At 44.6% G+C, this 17,203-nt stretch overlaps 1 protein-coding gene across 1 annotated transcript; it reads right to left on the bottom strand.

Moving 5' to 3' along the window:
* Window positions 1-580: 580 nt before the first annotated feature.
* Window positions 581-16,193, bottom strand: UBIAD1 (UbiA prenyltransferase domain containing 1). Its single transcript, XM_082382156.1, has 2 exons — window positions 15,315-16,193; window positions 581-3,069 (listed from the first exon to the last, which is right to left on the bottom strand). The coding sequence occupies exons 1-2, from the start codon at window positions 15,841-15,843 to the stop codon at window positions 2,582-2,584; spliced, it is 1,017 nt and encodes a 338-aa protein (XP_082238282.1). The 5' UTR covers window positions 15,844-16,193; the 3' UTR covers window positions 581-2,581.
* Between the last annotated feature and the right edge of the window lie 1,010 nt (window positions 16,194-17,203).

Genomic DNA, 17,203 nt, shown 5'->3' on the forward strand with positions numbered 1-17,203 from the left:
GATCGTGTTAGTTGGGTACCTAGGCTAACTCTGTTGGATTTAGGAACAAATTGGACTTACGAACGCGCTCTCGGAACGGAACTTGTTCGTATGTAGGGGACTTACTGTATTTACTCATGGTAAAGTTTTCCTTTCACACATCAAAGCAGCCTTTTCAGTCTCCCAGAAATTCACCTAACTAGACTATTATCCATTCCACGTATCTCTGCTGTGTTCATGAGGACATATCGTCAAATGCCCAGCAGAAACCCAAATGTCCCCTATCTGCTGCACGTTCCCAATCTATCAGCAGTGACCTGCTCAAGAAAAATGAAAGTAGGAAACGACAGAAGGAAACAAGGTTAATCTGGCCTGCCTGGCTCTTGGCAAATCCATACTGGCTCAGAGGGGTCCCTACTGTCTTTCCTAAGGGCTCATCAAATCTGGTCAAACTCACCGCCAAAGATCAGGCACCCCACCCCCTCCCCACTACATGTGCCTGCGCTGGTCTCCTGAGGTTTATGAATCAGAGTTCACAAGCAGACGATGAGGCAAGCAGCAGGAGGAGACCACAGGGAAATGGGAAGCCAGACCACTGATAAACATTTTCCTTTTTTTAATTAAAAAAATGTGTTTATTAACAAGTCTAAAGAAAACCTTCATTGAATCAGGGGATGTAATACAAATTATAGTGACCTACATATAAAACCTGGCATCAAATTTGGCCTTTTAGAAAGATTTATATATAAAAATATGCATTAATACCTGCGCCAGAACACAGTGCAGAGGTTAACTGACACCCCCGAAGGGAGGGCTTACCAAGGTGGTCTGGTCTGTGGACGCAGGGAGCTCTCGGTCCGACGGCCTCAGGGGTGAGCCTTATGTGACAATAGGCTGCTGGGAAGGAGCCCGAAAAGCTTGTCTCTTTGAAGGCAGGACTCCTGTGAGCACCAAAATGCCACTAGCCTGGCATAAAACAAAAATGGTGCTGGGAGAAGACAGACAGGAGAGACGGCTGTCCTCCTTTTCCGCATTACTGGGCTCGGACCACTATTTGAAGATTCTGGAACTCTGCAGACAAACCACCTTTAACTTTAAAGGAACTTTCGCAATTTCCAAATATGTTTTTTCCAAGTAAGCTACCCAATTCTAACTCAAGAAGCCAAATCATAATTGGCCTGATTTTAAGGATTAAGAGCTAGTTCTGATGTCATTTTCTACAGGCCAAGACCCTGAAATACCTATCAGAATGGCTATAATCAATCACAACAGAAAAGCATGATGACGATGGTCTCAATCTATTTTGGTCTTGGACCCAATGCAACCAAGCAATTCTAGCCCAGAAGTTATACTTCACAGACACTGAAACAAGAAGCAGCTTTGATCAACACTGGAATTCCCCCATCCTGGGTACAAACTATCTCTGCACAAGGCAACCGAAGCCTTTGGGAAAAGCCGGGTCAGAATTGTATATCTGTCCTCAAGGAGGGGGATGCAGTTTCTTCACTGTTGAGCCTGTCACTTTGGCTGAACAGGGTCAGGACTGTCTGGCCATTGGCTTCTTCACTCATGGAGGAGCCGCTGTCCCTGGGCTGCTCGTCCTATGGTTCTGTGGACAGGGGCAACCATCCCTGACTCAGTTGCTAAGCTGCTGCCCAAACAGCAGGGCTCCACGGATGGGAGACACACAAATGGGGACATTTGAAAAGAAATGGAGGGCGGGCATAGGGGAGTGCGAGGAAACGCGATGGGGCAGGAGAAGAAGCGGCCTCGTGGGCCTTCAGTAGTCGGCAAGGACCGCCAGGGCCTCTACAACTTCAGAGTGCTGCTGGTTACTGAAAGGGCTGGGAGTCCTTCCCGTCATGCCAGGGGGCTCTACAAGGGGAAACCAGCCGCTCTACCAGTTTCTATCCAAAAGCAGAGTGATTTTCTCAGCTGCCTCCAAGGTGTTGTTGTTTTGTTTTGTTTTTCCTTCCAAGCTCTCAGCTCCACTGTCCTGCTGCGGGGTGATCTGATGCTTTTCCTCAACTGTGGCAATAAGTGAAGTGAGGACAAAAGGGTCTGAATCACAATTTAGGCGAAAAGCCTAGAGCCCCGTCGGGCTGTTAATGAGGGACTTTCTCTCTCAAGGCAGTGTATTTCAGGACCCAAGTGCTCAGGGTAAAAGACAGGTGCTCCTTGTCACTGGGGATCATCAACGTATCCTGCCAGACCAAAATAGCAGAGGACACTTGGCCCAGTTACTATGGCTCTTTCAGGACAGGAGGCCAATCTGGGCGGTTCCTTCACCAAGTCTTAGGGCACTGTAGTCCACTAACAGTGACCTGACAACACCCTCTAGTGGAAATTATAAATAAAACAAGGGCCACGCGTCCAATTTACCTTGTTCTGACACCAGAGTGGTTTCAAGAGTCCCCATAGAACGGAATAAAATAACAAAAACAAAACATTCTCTTTAAGAATGTAATAATAAAAAAAGGTGGGCGTTCACAAGCCATCCTTAAGCCCCTCGCTGCCAAATCACCTTCCCTCCTCAGACACTCTGCCTTCAACACATTCTAAGAAAAGGGGGACGTGTTGTGGGGTGCGGCTGCCGGCCCCCTTAGAGTTTGGGCAGACTGCCTGCTGGTGCCAGAATGATGCTGGAAACGTAGAAGAGGCCCAGCAGAAGGTTGAGTTTGGCAGTCCTCTGGGGCAGTTTGTTGAAAGTCTGGCTTCGGAACTGTCTCTCGAGGGAAAAGGCCATGGGAATGGTGAGCAGGGGCAGTACCAGGCTGATGCTGCAGTGCACAGCCAGGATGCTGAAGATCAGGTAGGGCAGGAAGAGCAGCGTGTTGTAGAGCACGTAGGAGAGAGTGGGGCCGATGAGGATGGCGAGCGTGACGATGCCAGCCTCCCGGTCCGACTCCATGTCCCTGGTGTTGTTGGAATGGAGGATGGCCTCGGTGCTAAGGGCGAGGGGGATGGCGTAGACCAGCGGGAAGACCGCCAGGGACCCCACCTGGACGGCGTAGGCGAACATCACAGCCAGCGGGCCGAAAGTGATGAGGATGATGAGGTCTCCCAGAGCCAGGTACTTGAATCCAATTCCTAGGCCAGGAAACACAGAGAGCTGGTGTGAGATCAGGGGCCGGAAACCGCCGCAGTCAACAGGCAGGCTGCTGTGGCTGCACGGGGCACGTTCTCAGGCTGTGAAGCGGGGCAGTGGTTGCATTCCCCTCCCCTCCAGGGCAAAATCTGATTTTTTTCTCCAGCGGCACAGAGGGACAGAGAAGACTAATCGTTTAGCACCCAGTTCAGTCTCAGAGTCATCCCCGAGTTTTCCTTCCTGCTGTCCCCCAACAAAGCCCTGCCACAAAGAGCGGGGGCTTCCCAAACTAGTGGCTACCAGTGGGGAAGAGGGTAGAGGGGCAAAACAGGGGTGGGGAGTGGGAGGTACAAACTACTGGGTGTAAGATGGGCTCAAGGATGTATTGTACAACACGGGGAATACAGCCAATATTTTGTAGTAACTGTGAGTGGAAGGTAACCTTTAAAAACTGTATAAAAGGGCTTCCCTGGTGGCGCAGTGGTTGAGAATCTGCCTGCCGATGCAGGGGACACGGGTTCGAGTCCTGGTCTGGGAGGATCCCACATGCCGCGGAGCAACTGGGCCCGTGAGCCACAACTACTGAGCCTGCACGTCTGGAGCCTGTGCTCCGCAACAAGAGAGGCCGCGATAGTGAGAGGCCCGCGCACCGCGATGAAGAGTGGCCCCCGCTTGCCACAAATAGAGAGGGCCCTGGCACAGAAACGAAGACCCAACACAGCCATAAATAAATAAATAAATAAATAAATAAATAAAAGAAATGATTCTATACCTTAAAAAAAAAAAAAACTGTATAAATAATTGAAAAAAGTTGAAAAAAAGAAAAAAGAGCACGGGGTTCCGAGTCACAGACATTTCAACGGGAGAGCCCATGAAGGGTCTCACAGGTCTTACGGTCCAGGGCTTGCGTTTCTTTCATCCTCCACCAACCCCTGCAAGACACTGCTTCTGTCAGGAATGCCCTGAGATCAGCCCCTCACGGAATATCCACCCCAGCCTCCTACTTTTCAGCCACAACCTCTGGAAGCATCTTCTGGTTTTGAAAATCTCCAGTTAATCGCAGCGGAAGTTCAGGGTTCCCAAACTCCACACAGAGCAACTTTCACCCACATAATGAGTAAAACAGCTAAGACAGGGAACTTACAACACTGTTTCCCCTCTCTGGTTCCCATGAAGTTAAAACACTAAATAATCCCTAACTTTTCCTCCCGTACTGCTAATCTACTTCACATCCTGTCTAATCCCCATCTTTCAAACTGGCCCAGTTGCTCCATCCCCAAATCCAAGTCACAGTCATCTTATGCCTGGAATACTGCGACACCCTCCCAACTGACGCCTCAGCTTCTGTTCTCATAACCACCTCCCCCTCCCCATCCCTAACAGAATCTCCACAATGCAGCCAGAATGATCCTCTCAAAATACCAAGCTAGTCATGCCCCTCCCCCAACATACACCTGAAAACCCTTATCAACAAGTTGTCCTCCTGATAAAAAAGCCCCAGATCTTCCACCTAGCTCACCTCTGGCCCTGCCCTGCCTCCCTCCTGCCTGACTTTGAGTCCTCCTCCCCTCCCCACACATACTTCTTTCAGTTCCTCAGGGCCTTCAGACACTCCCCCAACCCCGGCCCCTTGCCTGGCTAACTTCTACTCATCCTTCAGGACTTTAAAGACCATTCCTCAAGGCAGCCTTCCTCAGCCCTAGACCACATTTGGTCCCCTTGCAATATGCTCCACAGCACCCCGACTTCCACTTTCATAAACTCCATCACACTTCTAGTTTTTTTTTTTTTTTTGATCGCACCGTGTGGCATGCGGGATCTTGGTTCCCCGACCAGGGATGGAACCCGTGCCCCCTGCAGTGGAAGCTCAGAGTCCTAACCGCTGGACCACCAGGGAATTCCCACACTTCTAATTCTTAATCTCGGTCTCTCCCACTAACCTGTAGGTTTCAATGAGGGCAGGGCCTTGTGTCTGGCCAGTTAACAGCTGGCTCCCCAGTGCTTGACACAAACGCTGAACTGAACACAGAGCTACAGTAACAAGCACCTGAAATTTGGAACCAAGGTCATGAAAAATGTCCCACTTGGATTGAAACAGGCAAAGCAGCATGGAAAGGGTGAGAGACACCCACTCAAAGAGGTGATCCACACATATATTGCTACAGAAGCTTGGGAAACCTCTGATCTAATCAACCTACCAAGGCATGCCCTCAGGATCAGAAAATTTAAAAAAAAAACTATTGGGTCATCAGTTGCATTTTAAACAGCCTAAAATGATAAGGGACAATGATCTGTAAAAGATCTAAAAGTATGGTAGCCAAAGAACAAGATGCAGCCCAAGTTTACCTCCACACCTAGTGGTTGGGATTCTTTAGTGCTAAGTGACCGCCCTTGATTCTTTGGAATGAAGCATCTCCAGAAAAGGGTATAACAGGCATGGCCCCTGATACCCCCAACACACAGCAAACTAATTCTGTACTCCCCAGGCAGTGTTTTGATAAATAATTTGGTTGTCTGAGGACATGCCCTCCAGGAGGAAGGTCTCTCAAGCAGCACCTCGGCTCCAATTCTAAATTAGGAAATCGATGTCTTGTGCGGTATCTCACACATTTAGGCAACCACCCCTGCCCAAGGAAGATGCCAGGCAGGAATGCTCCCAGCACCAATCTAGCAAATTTCTCCACCAGCTGTCTGCTCTTCTTCTGCATTTTTTCTCAGCTCTCCAAGCAGACTTCGAGGCTCTTGACCTCTGGCAAGAGTACCCAAGAACACAACCTTAGATTGCCTGGCAAAAAAACAATGTGAGCAAAGCTTCTTAAGGTTATCTGACACCAGAAAATGACAAAGCCCTTGAGCAGAAAACCCTGTTTCCTGAGTGTCCGACCCAAGGCTCATGTGCTCCACCTGATTCAGAGATGTGGCCCACCTGGCAGTTTCCTTTTAGGCACTCCCCTCCTCCCAACACCATTTTCCACATGAGCCAGCACAGTGAAACATTGGGCCAGTTCTCCACACAGTAGCCAGAATGAATTTGTTAAAACATAAATCAAAATGTTGGCATCAAAAGGATGTGGAGTAACTGGAACTCTCATGCCTCGCTGGTGGGGAGGTAAAAGCAGTAGAACCACTTCAGAAAACACTTTGACAGCTTCTCATAAAGTTAAACATCATCTACCCTATGACCCAGTAATTCGATTCCTAGGCATTTACCCAAGAAAAATGAAAACAAATATCCACAAAAGACTTTAATACGAATGTTCAGTCATAATAGCCAAAATACGGAAATAATCCAAAAGTTGCTGAACAGGATAATGGATAAACAAATTGTGGTATGTCCATACAATGGCTACCTCTCAGTGATACAAAGGAACCACTGATACACATGACAACACAACAAAACTCAAAAACAGGCACAAGAATTCATACTGAATGATTCCATTTACATGATGCTCTAGACCACGCAACAGTGGTTGCCTCTAGATGGGGTGGGAAGAGTGGGGTTGACAGGGGAAAAGCAAAGGGAAGCTTTTGGGGGTGACAGAAATGTTCTGTATTATGGTAGAGGTATGGGTTATACAGCTGTATGTATTTGTCAAAATTCATCAAACTATAACACTTAAGATCCATGCATTTCACCATACGTCAACTATGTATTGATAAAAGTCAACGTTAAAAAAAAACACATAAATCAGATTATGTCATTACCCTGCTCAATACATTTCAATGTCTCCCCATTTGTTCATTCAATAAATATTAAGTACTGACTACTTGCCAGGCACTGTTCTGGGCACCATGAAGAGAACAAAGAGACTAAAATCCCTACCCCCAGGGAGTTTACAGTCTAAGGGGGAAGATAATTAACAAAATAAGTACTTTATGTGGTTAGAATGTAATATGTGCTATGAAGAAAAAGCAGAGGAGAGCAATAGGGAAGGCACTGTAGGGGAAACACAGGGTGTGTGTGTGATTTTATTTTATTTTTTTCAGCTGCTGCAGAAAAAAATTGTTATTGTTTTGTAATTTTAAATAGGGTAGAAGCTGACATCAGAGCAAATGGGTGGCAGTTAGAAAGCAAATTATACACACAGATGGGGGAAAAGCGTGCTAAACAGAGGAAACAGCATCTCAAAGGATCTGAGGCAGGAGCATGCCTGGCGTGTTCCAGAAACAGCTAGCAGGGCAGTGTGGCTGGAGCATGGTGAAGAGGAGAGCAGGTCAGAGCGTTGGGGGAGGTGGGGGTGGAGCAGATAATGTCAGGCCCTGGGGGTCATTGTAAAGACCCTGGCCTTTTCTCTAATGAGGTGGGAGCCACTTGAGAGTTTTGAGCAGACGACTGGCATAGCTGCAGGATTACTCTGGCTGCTGATCTGGGAGCACCGGGAAAGGGACAAGGGTGCATGCACAGAGACGGGTAAAGAATCAGCCGCAATAATCGAGGGAGATGACAGTGGTAGTGGTGGGAAGTGACGAGAAGTGGTCCGGTCCCAAATGCATTTTAGAAGTGGAATCGCTACAATCCTGCAGCCTGTGGAACAAAAACCACATTCACAAAAAGATAGACAAGATGAAAAGGCAGAGGGCTATGTACCAGATGAAGGAACAAGATAAAACCCCAGAAAAACAACTAAACGAAGTGGAGATAGGCAACCTTCCAGAAAAAGAATTCAGAATAATGATAGTCAAGATGATCCAGGACCTCGGAAAAAGAATGGAGGCAAAAATCGAGAAGATGCAAGAAATATTTAACAAAGACCTAGAAGAATTAAAGAACAAACAAACAGAGATGAACAATACAATAACTGAAATGAAAAATACACTAGAAGGAATCAATAGCAGATAACTGAGGCAGAAGAACGGATAAGGGACCTGGAAGACAGAATGGTGGAATTCACTGCTGTGCAACAGAATACAGAAAAAAGAATGAAAAGAAATGAAGACAGCCTAAGGGACCTCTGGGACAACATTAAACGCAACAACATTCACATTATAGGGGTCCCAGAAGGAGAAGAGAGACAGAAAGGACCCGAGAAAATATTTGAAGAGATTATAGTCGAAAACTTCCCTAACATGGGAAAGGAAATAGCCACCCAAGTCCAGGAAGCGCAGAGAGCTGCATACAGGATAAACCCAAGGAGAAACACACTGAGGCACATAGTAATCAAATTGGCAAAAATTAAAGACAAAGAAAAATTATTGAAAGCAGCAAGGGAAAAGGGACAACATACAAGGGAATTCCCATAAGGTTAACAGCTGATTTCTCAGCAGAAACTCTACAAGCCAGAAGGGAGTGGCATGACATATTTACAGTGATGAAAGGGAAGAACCTACAACCAAGATTACTCTACCCAGCAAGGATCTTATTCAGAAATCAAAAGCTTTACAGACAAGCAAAAGCTAAAAGAATTCAGCACCACCAAACCAGCTCTACAACAAATGCTACAGGAACTTCTCTAAGTGGGAAACACAAGAGAAGAAAAGGACCTACAAAAACAAACCCAAAACAATTAAGAAAATGGTAATAGGAACGTACATATTGATAATTACCTTAAACGTGAATGGATTAAATGCTCCAACCAAAAGACACAGGCTTGCTGAATGGATACAAAAACAAGACCCATATATATGCTGTCTACAAGAGAACCACTTCAGACCTAGGGACACATACAGACTGAGGGATGGAAAAAGATATTCCATGCAAATGGAAATCAAAAGAAAGCTGCAGTAGCAATACTCATATCAGATAAAACAGACTTTAAAATAAAGAATGTTAAAAGAGACAAGGAAGGACACTACATAATGATCAAGGGATCAATCCAAGAAGAAGATGTAACAATTATAAATATATATGCGCCCAACATAGGAGCACCTCAATACATAAGGCAACTGCTAACAGCTATAAAAGAGGAACTCGACAGTAACACAATAATAGTGGGGGACTTTAACACCTCACTTACACCAATGGACAGGTCATCCAAAATGAAAATTAATAAGGAAACACAAGCTTTAAATGACACAATAGACCAGATAGATTTAATTGATATTTGTAGGACATTCCATCCAAAAACAGCAGATTACACTTTCTTCTCAAGTGCGCACGGAACATTCTCCAGGATAGATCACATCTTGGGTCACAGATCAAGCCTCAGTAAATTTAAGAAAATTAAAATCATATCAAGCATCTTTTCTGACCACATCGCTATGAGATTAGAAATGAATTACAGGGGAAAAAAATGTAAAAAACACAAACACCTGGAGGCTAAACACTATGTTACTAAATAACCAATAGATCACTGAAGAAATCAAAGAGGAAATCAAAAAATACCTAGACACAAATGGCAATGAAAACACGACGATCCAAAACCTATGGGATGCAGCAAAAGCAGTTCTAAGAGGGAAGTTTATAGCAATACAATCCTACCTCAAGAAACAACAAACATCTCAAATTAAAAATCTAACCTCACACCTAAAGGAACTAGAGAAAGAAGAACAAACAAAACCCAAAGTTAGTAGAAGGAAAGAAATCATAAAGATCAGAGCAGAAATAAATGAAATAGAAACTAAGAAAACAATTGCAAAGATCAATAAAACTAAGAGCTGGTTCTTTGAGAAGATAAACAAAATTGATAAACCATTAGCCAGACTCATCAGGAAAAAGAGGGAGAGGACTCAAATCAATAAAACTAGAAATGAAAAAGGAGAAGTTACAACAGACACTGCAGAAATACAAAGCATCCTAAGAGACTACCACTCTCTTAGTAGAGAGACTAAGCAACTCTATGCCAATAAAATGGACAACCTGGAAGAAATGGACAAATTCTTAGAAAGGTATAACCTTCCAAGACTAAACCAGGAAGAAATAGAAAATATGAACAGACCAATCACAAGGAATGAAATTGAAACTGTGATTAAAAATCTTCCAACAAACAAAAGCCCAGGACCAGATGGCTTCACAGGTGAATTGTATCAAACATTTAGAGAAGAGCTAACACCCATCCTTCTCAAACTCTTCCAAAAAATTGCAGAGGAAGGAACACTCCCAAACTCATTCTATGAGGCCACCATCACCCTGACACCAAAACCAGCCAAAGATACTACAAAAAAAGAAAATTACAGACCAATATCACTCATGAATATAGATGCAAAAATCCTCAACAAAATACTAGCCAACAGAATCCAACAACACATTAAAAGGATCATATGCCATGATCAAGTGGGATTTATCCCAGGGATGCAAAGATTCTTCAATATATGCAAATCAATCAATGTGAGACACCATATTAACAAATTGAAGAATAAAAACCATATGATCATCTCAATAGATGCAGAAAAAGCTTTTGACAAAATTCAACACTCATTTATGATAAAAACTCTCCAGCAAGTGGGCATAGAGGGAACCTACCTCAACATAATAAAGGCCATATACGACAAACGCACAGCAAACATCATTCTCAATGGTGAAAAACTGAAAGCATTTCCTCTAAGATCAGGAACAAGACAAGGATGTCTACTCTCACCACTATTATTCAACATAGTGTTGGAAGTCCTAGCCACAGCAATCAGAGAAGAAAAAGAAATAAAAAGAATACAAATTGGAAAAGAAGAAGTAAAACTGTCACTGTTTGCAGATGACATGATACTATACATAGAGAATCCTAAAGATGCCACCAGAAAACTACTAGAGCTAATGAATGAACTTGGTAAAGTTGCAGGATACAAAATTAATGCACAGAAATCTCTTGCGTTCCTATACACTAATGATGAAAAATCTGAAAGAGAAATTAAGGAAACACTCCCATTTACCACTGCAACAAAAAGAATAAAATACCTAGGAATAAACCTACCTAGGGAGAGAAAAGACCTGTATGCAGAAAACTATAAGACACTGATGAAAGAAATTAAAGATGATACCAACAGATGGAGATATATACCATGTTCTTGGACTAGAAGAATCAACATTGTGAAAATGACTATACTACTCAAAGCAATCTACAGATTCAAGGCAATCCCTATCAAATTACCAATGGCATTTTTTACAGAACTGGAACAAAAAATCTCAAAATTTGTATGGAGACACAAAAGACCCCGAATAGACAAAGCGGTCTTGAGGGGAAAAAAAGGAGCTGGAGGAATCATACTCCCTGACTTCAGACTATACTACAAAGCTACAGTAATCAAGACACTATGGTACTGGCACAAAAACAGAAACATATGTCAATGGAACAGGATAGAAAGCCCAGAGATAAACCCACTCACCTGTGGTTAACTAATCTATGACAAAGGAGGCAAGGATATACAATGGAGAAAAGACAGTCTCTTCTGTAAGTGGTGCTGGGGAAACTGGACAGCTACATGTAAAAGAATGAAATTAGAACACTCCTTAACACCATACACAAACATAAACTCAAAATGGATTAGAGACCTAAATGTAAGGCCAGACACTATCAAACTCTTAGAGGAAAACATAGGCAGAACACTCTTTGACATAAATCACAGCAAGATCCTTTTTGACCCACCTCATAGAGAAATGGAAATAAAAACAAAAATAAACAAATGGGACCTAATGAAACTTAAAAGCTTTTGCACAGCAAAGGAAACCGTAAACAAGACCAAAAGACAACCCTCAGAATGGGAGAAAATATTTGCAAATGAAGCAACTGACAAAGGATTAATCTCCAAAATTTACAAGCAGCTCATGCAGCTCAGTAACAAAAAAACAAACAACCCAATCCAAAAATGGGCAGAAGACCTAAATAGACATTTCTCCAAAGAAGATATACAGATTGCCAACAAACACATGAAAGAATGCTCAACATCATTAATCATTAGAGAAATGCAAATCAAAACTACAATGAGATATCATCTCACACTGGTCAGAATGGCCATCATCAAAAAATCTAGAAACAATAAATGCTGGAGAGGGTGTAGAGAAAAGGGAACACTCTTGCACTGTTGGTGGGAATGTAAATTGATACAGCCACTATGGAGAACAGTATGGAGGTTCCTTAAAAAACTAAAAATAGAACTACCATATGACCCAGCAATCCCACTACTGGGCATATACCCTGAGAAAACCATAATTCAAAAAGAGTCATGTACCAAAATGTTCATTGCAGCTCTATTTACAATAGCCAGGACATGGAAGCAACCGAAGTGTCCATCATCGGATGAATGGATAAAGAAGATGTGGCACATATATACAATGGAATATTACTCAGCCATAAAAAGAAACGAAATTGAGTTATTTGTAGTGAGGTGGATGGAGTCAGAGTCTGTCACACAGAGTAAAGTAAGTCAGAAAGGGAAAAACAAATACAGTATGCTAACACATATACATGGAATCTAAGGGAAAAAAAAAAAAAAAAGGTCATGAAGAACCTAGTGGTAAGACGGGAATAAAGACACAGATCTACTAGAGAATGGACTTGAGGGATATGGGGAGGGGGAAGGGTAAGCTGTGACAAAGTGAGAGAGTAGCATGGACATATATACACTACCAAACGTAAAATAGATAGCTAGTGGGAAGCAACCGCATAGCACAGGGAGATCAGCTCTGTGCTTTGTGACCACCTAGAGGGGTGGGATAGGGAGGGTGGGAGGGAGGGAGATGCAAGAGGGAAGAGATATGGGAACATATGTATATGTATAACTGATTCACTTTGTTATAAAGCAGAAACTAACACACCATTGTAAAGCAATTATACTCCAATAAAGATGTTAAAAAAAAAACAATTCAAAAAAAAAATTCTTTAAAAAAAGAAAAAAAAAAAAGAAGTGGAGTCAACGGGACTTGCTGATGGTCTGGATGCAAGATGTGAGAAAGAAGAGTCAAGGATGATGCCCATGATCTTCAGCCTGAAGAACGAGAAGGATGGAGTTGCCATCGAGTGATATGGGGAAAGCTGAGGGTAGAGCAGTTTTCTTTGGGGAGCAGATGAGGAATTTGGTCTCAGACGTGTCAAGCTTGAGATGCCTGTAACCTCTCAGAGAAGTTACTGAGTAAGAAGTTGGATCTGAGTTTGGACTTTAGTGGAAAGGTCTGGTCTGGAGGTAGAAATTTGTCACCAGCTTAATAGATGGCAATAGAAGACACGAGACTGGCTAAAATCCCTAAGGGAGTAAATGGAGCTAAAGAAAAGAGGTCCAAGGACTAGGTTTGGAGGTTGGGAGTGAGGAGGAACCGGCAGAGACTGAGGCCCTATGAGACAGCACGATCTAGCCCCTGCCTGCCCCGACAGCTGCATCTCAGTCTTCCTCTTGATCACGCTGGCCTTTCAGCAGATCCTAAAAGATGCCAAGTCTTCCCCTACTCCAGGACATTTGCATTTGCTGTTCCTTCATCCCTGAAGGACCCAAATCAGACCCCAATTCTGCCCATGGCTGGCTCCTTATCTGTCAAGTCTTAGTTTAAGTGTCACCTTCACAGAGAGGACCTCTTCCATCCACCACTACCTAATACATTCATTCTATTTCAGCACCCTGCTGATTTCCCTCATTGAACTTTTTACAATTGGCTGCCAGGACACCACAGTCTCTTGGTTTTCTTCTTTCTCCTCCAGATGCTCCACTGCAGTTCCCTTTGCCTTCCTTCTCCTCTCCCCACCTCTTAATGTTGGAGTGCCCCGGGGCTCACCCTCAAGTCTATCAACACCGCCCCGCTCCAGGATCTCCCCCCATCGTACAACTTTATCTATGTGCAAGACTCCCAAATGTCTCTATCTCCAGCTCAGACCTCTTCTCCGAACTCAGATTCATATCCAACTATCAATTTGACACCCCCTTGGAGATCTAATACATTAAGATGTCCAAAGTCAATTTCTCAACTTTCTCTCCACAGACCTATCTTCAACCTTCTCTCTCTCACTAGACATCAACACCACTATTCCAGTTACTCAGGACAAAACCTTAGAGTTATGTTTAATTTCTCTGTTTCTCTCCTGCCTCACATCCCAACTATCAGCAAACCCTGTTTACCTTCAAAATAAATTCAGAATCTGAATACTTCCCTCTCCACTACTCCCACCCTGATTCAAGCCACCAGACATCTCTTGCCTGGTTTACTCAACAGCCTCCTTCTGGGTGCTCCTGCTGCTACCGTTACCCCTCTTTATCCATTCTCAGTACCTTGGCCGGAGTGATTCTTTTAAAACATTAAGGCTTACAGCATTTTTGTGCCACCCTGCCCACCCTCCGCCAACAAACTTCTCTTACTTTTCCTCCTTTTCCTCTCTCCCTCATTCACACCCTGGACTCCACGCTATTCCTCCAACTCTTCAGGGACACTCCTGCCTTTGGCAACCGCTGTTCCAAGATATTCTTCCTCCAGATATCTGCTCAGGCAACTCCCTCACCTGTCACCTCTTACAATCTTTGTTCACATGTTACCTTTTTTACGAGGCCTACCCTGATCAAACTAGTTAAAGCAGTCAGCTGTGTCCTCCTTCCTCGCTCTCCTTCTTTTCCCTATAGCACTTATCTTCTTTTCAGGTACTGTAACCAAGGTACAAATTCATCCTGGCTTACCAGGAACGCTCCTGGTTTCCAAAGCCCCACATCTTAGGAACACTCAGTGCTGAGCAAACCAGGATGTTGATCATCCTACCCATAATTTACTATTTTTATTTTCTGTCTCTCCTCATGATATATAAAATCACTTCCACAAGGGCAGGGACTTGACTGCTGTGTTCACATAGAACAGAGCCTGGCACATAATAGGTGCTCAATAAATAGGGCTTAACCACCAGCCCATCACTACCTTAATCAGCCTGTTGCAAGGGATCACCTAGCAAACTAGCTGAAAATAATTAGGTGTATAATTTGAGCTTTTCAAATTTAATTACACTAAAATTTGAAACTGGCATTATAAGGTATGACCAACCAGTGGAAACTAGACACAAAAAATTTCCATATATAAGTTATTCCTAACATCCATAAGCCAAGCCAGGAATGCTATCCCCCAAATCCACATGACCCAAACATTACAGATTTCACATAAAGTGGCCTAATTCAGAAAATAACCTTTGAGGACTTTCCTGGTGGTCTAGTGGTTAAGACTCCAGCTTCCAGTCCCAGGGGGCGCCGGTTGGATCCCGAGTGGGGGAAGTTCCACAGGCCGCGCGGTGCGGCCAAAGGAAAAAAAAAAGAAAATAACCTTTGACACCTCTCCACTAACCCTATAATTCCTAGGCAAACCGCAGTTTCCAATACCGGCAACTAAGACCTGCAGCATAGCAAACAGGCCAATTCTTACCTCCTGTGTAGAGAAAGGAGCCAGACAGGCCTCCGAAGTAGATGAGAGCTAAGTGCTCCAGTTTCAGAGGGGACAGGTAGTAGAGGCAAGCAGCACAGACACAGCCCAAGGTGTAGAGGAAGACTCCAAACCGGACGACATCCTGGGGCTCCAAGATTCGGTCCACCAGGGTCCTGTCATCACTCTTTTTGTGGTCAATGCCCTTGGAAAAGTCGTAGTAAGTGTTGACCAAATTGCCAGCCCCGTGCACAGCGAGGACAGCTACCGCACAACCCACCAATAGCCTGGGATCCAGGACGCCCTGGGATCTGTAAGCCAGGGCACTGCCCAGGGCCACCGGGGTGAGTGAGGCACTGAAGCTCCAGGGCCGCAGGGCCAGAACATAGGAGGCGCACTTCTGCCTCCACGAGCGCTGCGGTGGTTTGTCCTGCTCGGGACAGCCGTTCCCCAGCAGGTCCCTGTCCCCGACCTTGGCCGTCTCTCCTGCCTGGATGTTAATCTTCTCCCCCGGGACCTGCGAGGCCGCCATGGAGAATGCACTGGGGTGAAGTCAATGTTAAACAGTGAGCCACCCACACACAGCGTCCGCCCTGAGGCGAGGACGGGCGGGGCGGCGGACCTGACCTTCTTCGGTTCCACCCGGGGGCAGGGATAGGGAGGCGGCGGGGCCCGGGGACTGCAGCGAGCGGGCCTGGCACCCCACGAGGCCCGGCGGCACCTCCCCGACCTCCTGTCACCTGGGCGAAGCCTGCTTCTAGACGCCCGCCTCGCCCTAAAGCCCGAGACTGAGCCGCGGCCGCCTCTACGGAGCTGCCGGGGCGACCATCTTGGGCACCCGCCACTGTAGGCCCGCCGGGAAACAGGGACCGGCTGCGCGGGCCTGGGCCGGGGCGGGGTTGAGGGCGGGGCCAGGATGAGGGCGGGGCCGGGGCTTGGGGGCGGGGCCGGGGCAGGGCAGCGACCCAGCGGTCCAGCCCTTCCTCTCCCCGACGGTCCGCGAGCGGCAATTGCTCCCGGACTTGCTGGAAACAGCCTCACTTAGTATCTCAAGAAGGGCCACAAAAAAAAAAAAAAAAAAAGAAGGGCCACGAATGCGTGTCGCTTTACGACTTACCAAGAGCTTTCACTCACGGAAATAGGACTCATTCATTTTTCTTCATTCAACACGCATTTATTGAGCGCCTACTGTGTGCAACAAGATTTACTGAACACCTACTATTGCACGCAGCAGTGAATAAAACGGACAAAAATCAGGGAGCACATTGAGGGTGATAAGAAAGGTGTAATTAAACTTCCTTTTCAAATGGGAAAACCGAAGCTCTGAAATGGGAAATGACGTCTAGGAAATTATTAGCTTAGCCAAGACATTGAAGCAACCTAAAAGTCCATCAACAGATGAATGGATAAAGATATATATAAAATGGAATATTACTCAGCCATAAAAAGAATGAAATATTGCCATTTGCAGCAACATGTATGGACCTAGAGATTATAATACGAAGTGAAGTCAGACAGAGAAAGACAAATATTATATGATATCACATATGGGGAATCTTAAAAATAATACAAATGAACTTTTTTATAAAACAGAAACGGACTCACAGAAACAAAACAAACATGGTTACCAAGGAGAAAGGGGGGGGAGGGGTAAATTAGGAGTATAGGATTAAAAGATACACACTACTATATATAAAATAGATAAACAACAAGGATTTACTGTACAGCACAGGGAACTATATTCAATATCTTGTAATAACCTATAATGGAAAAGAATCTGAAAAAGAATATATACATATGTATCTGAATCACTTTGCTGTACACCTGAAACTAACACAATATTGTAAATCAACTATAGCTCAATTTAAAAAAACTAAACTAAAATTTAAAAA

Source organism: Balaenoptera borealis, assembly GCF_965194805.1.
Source record: "Balaenoptera borealis genome assembly, chromosome: 1".
Lineage (NCBI taxonomy): Eukaryota > Metazoa > Chordata > Mammalia > Artiodactyla > Balaenopteridae > Balaenoptera > Balaenoptera borealis.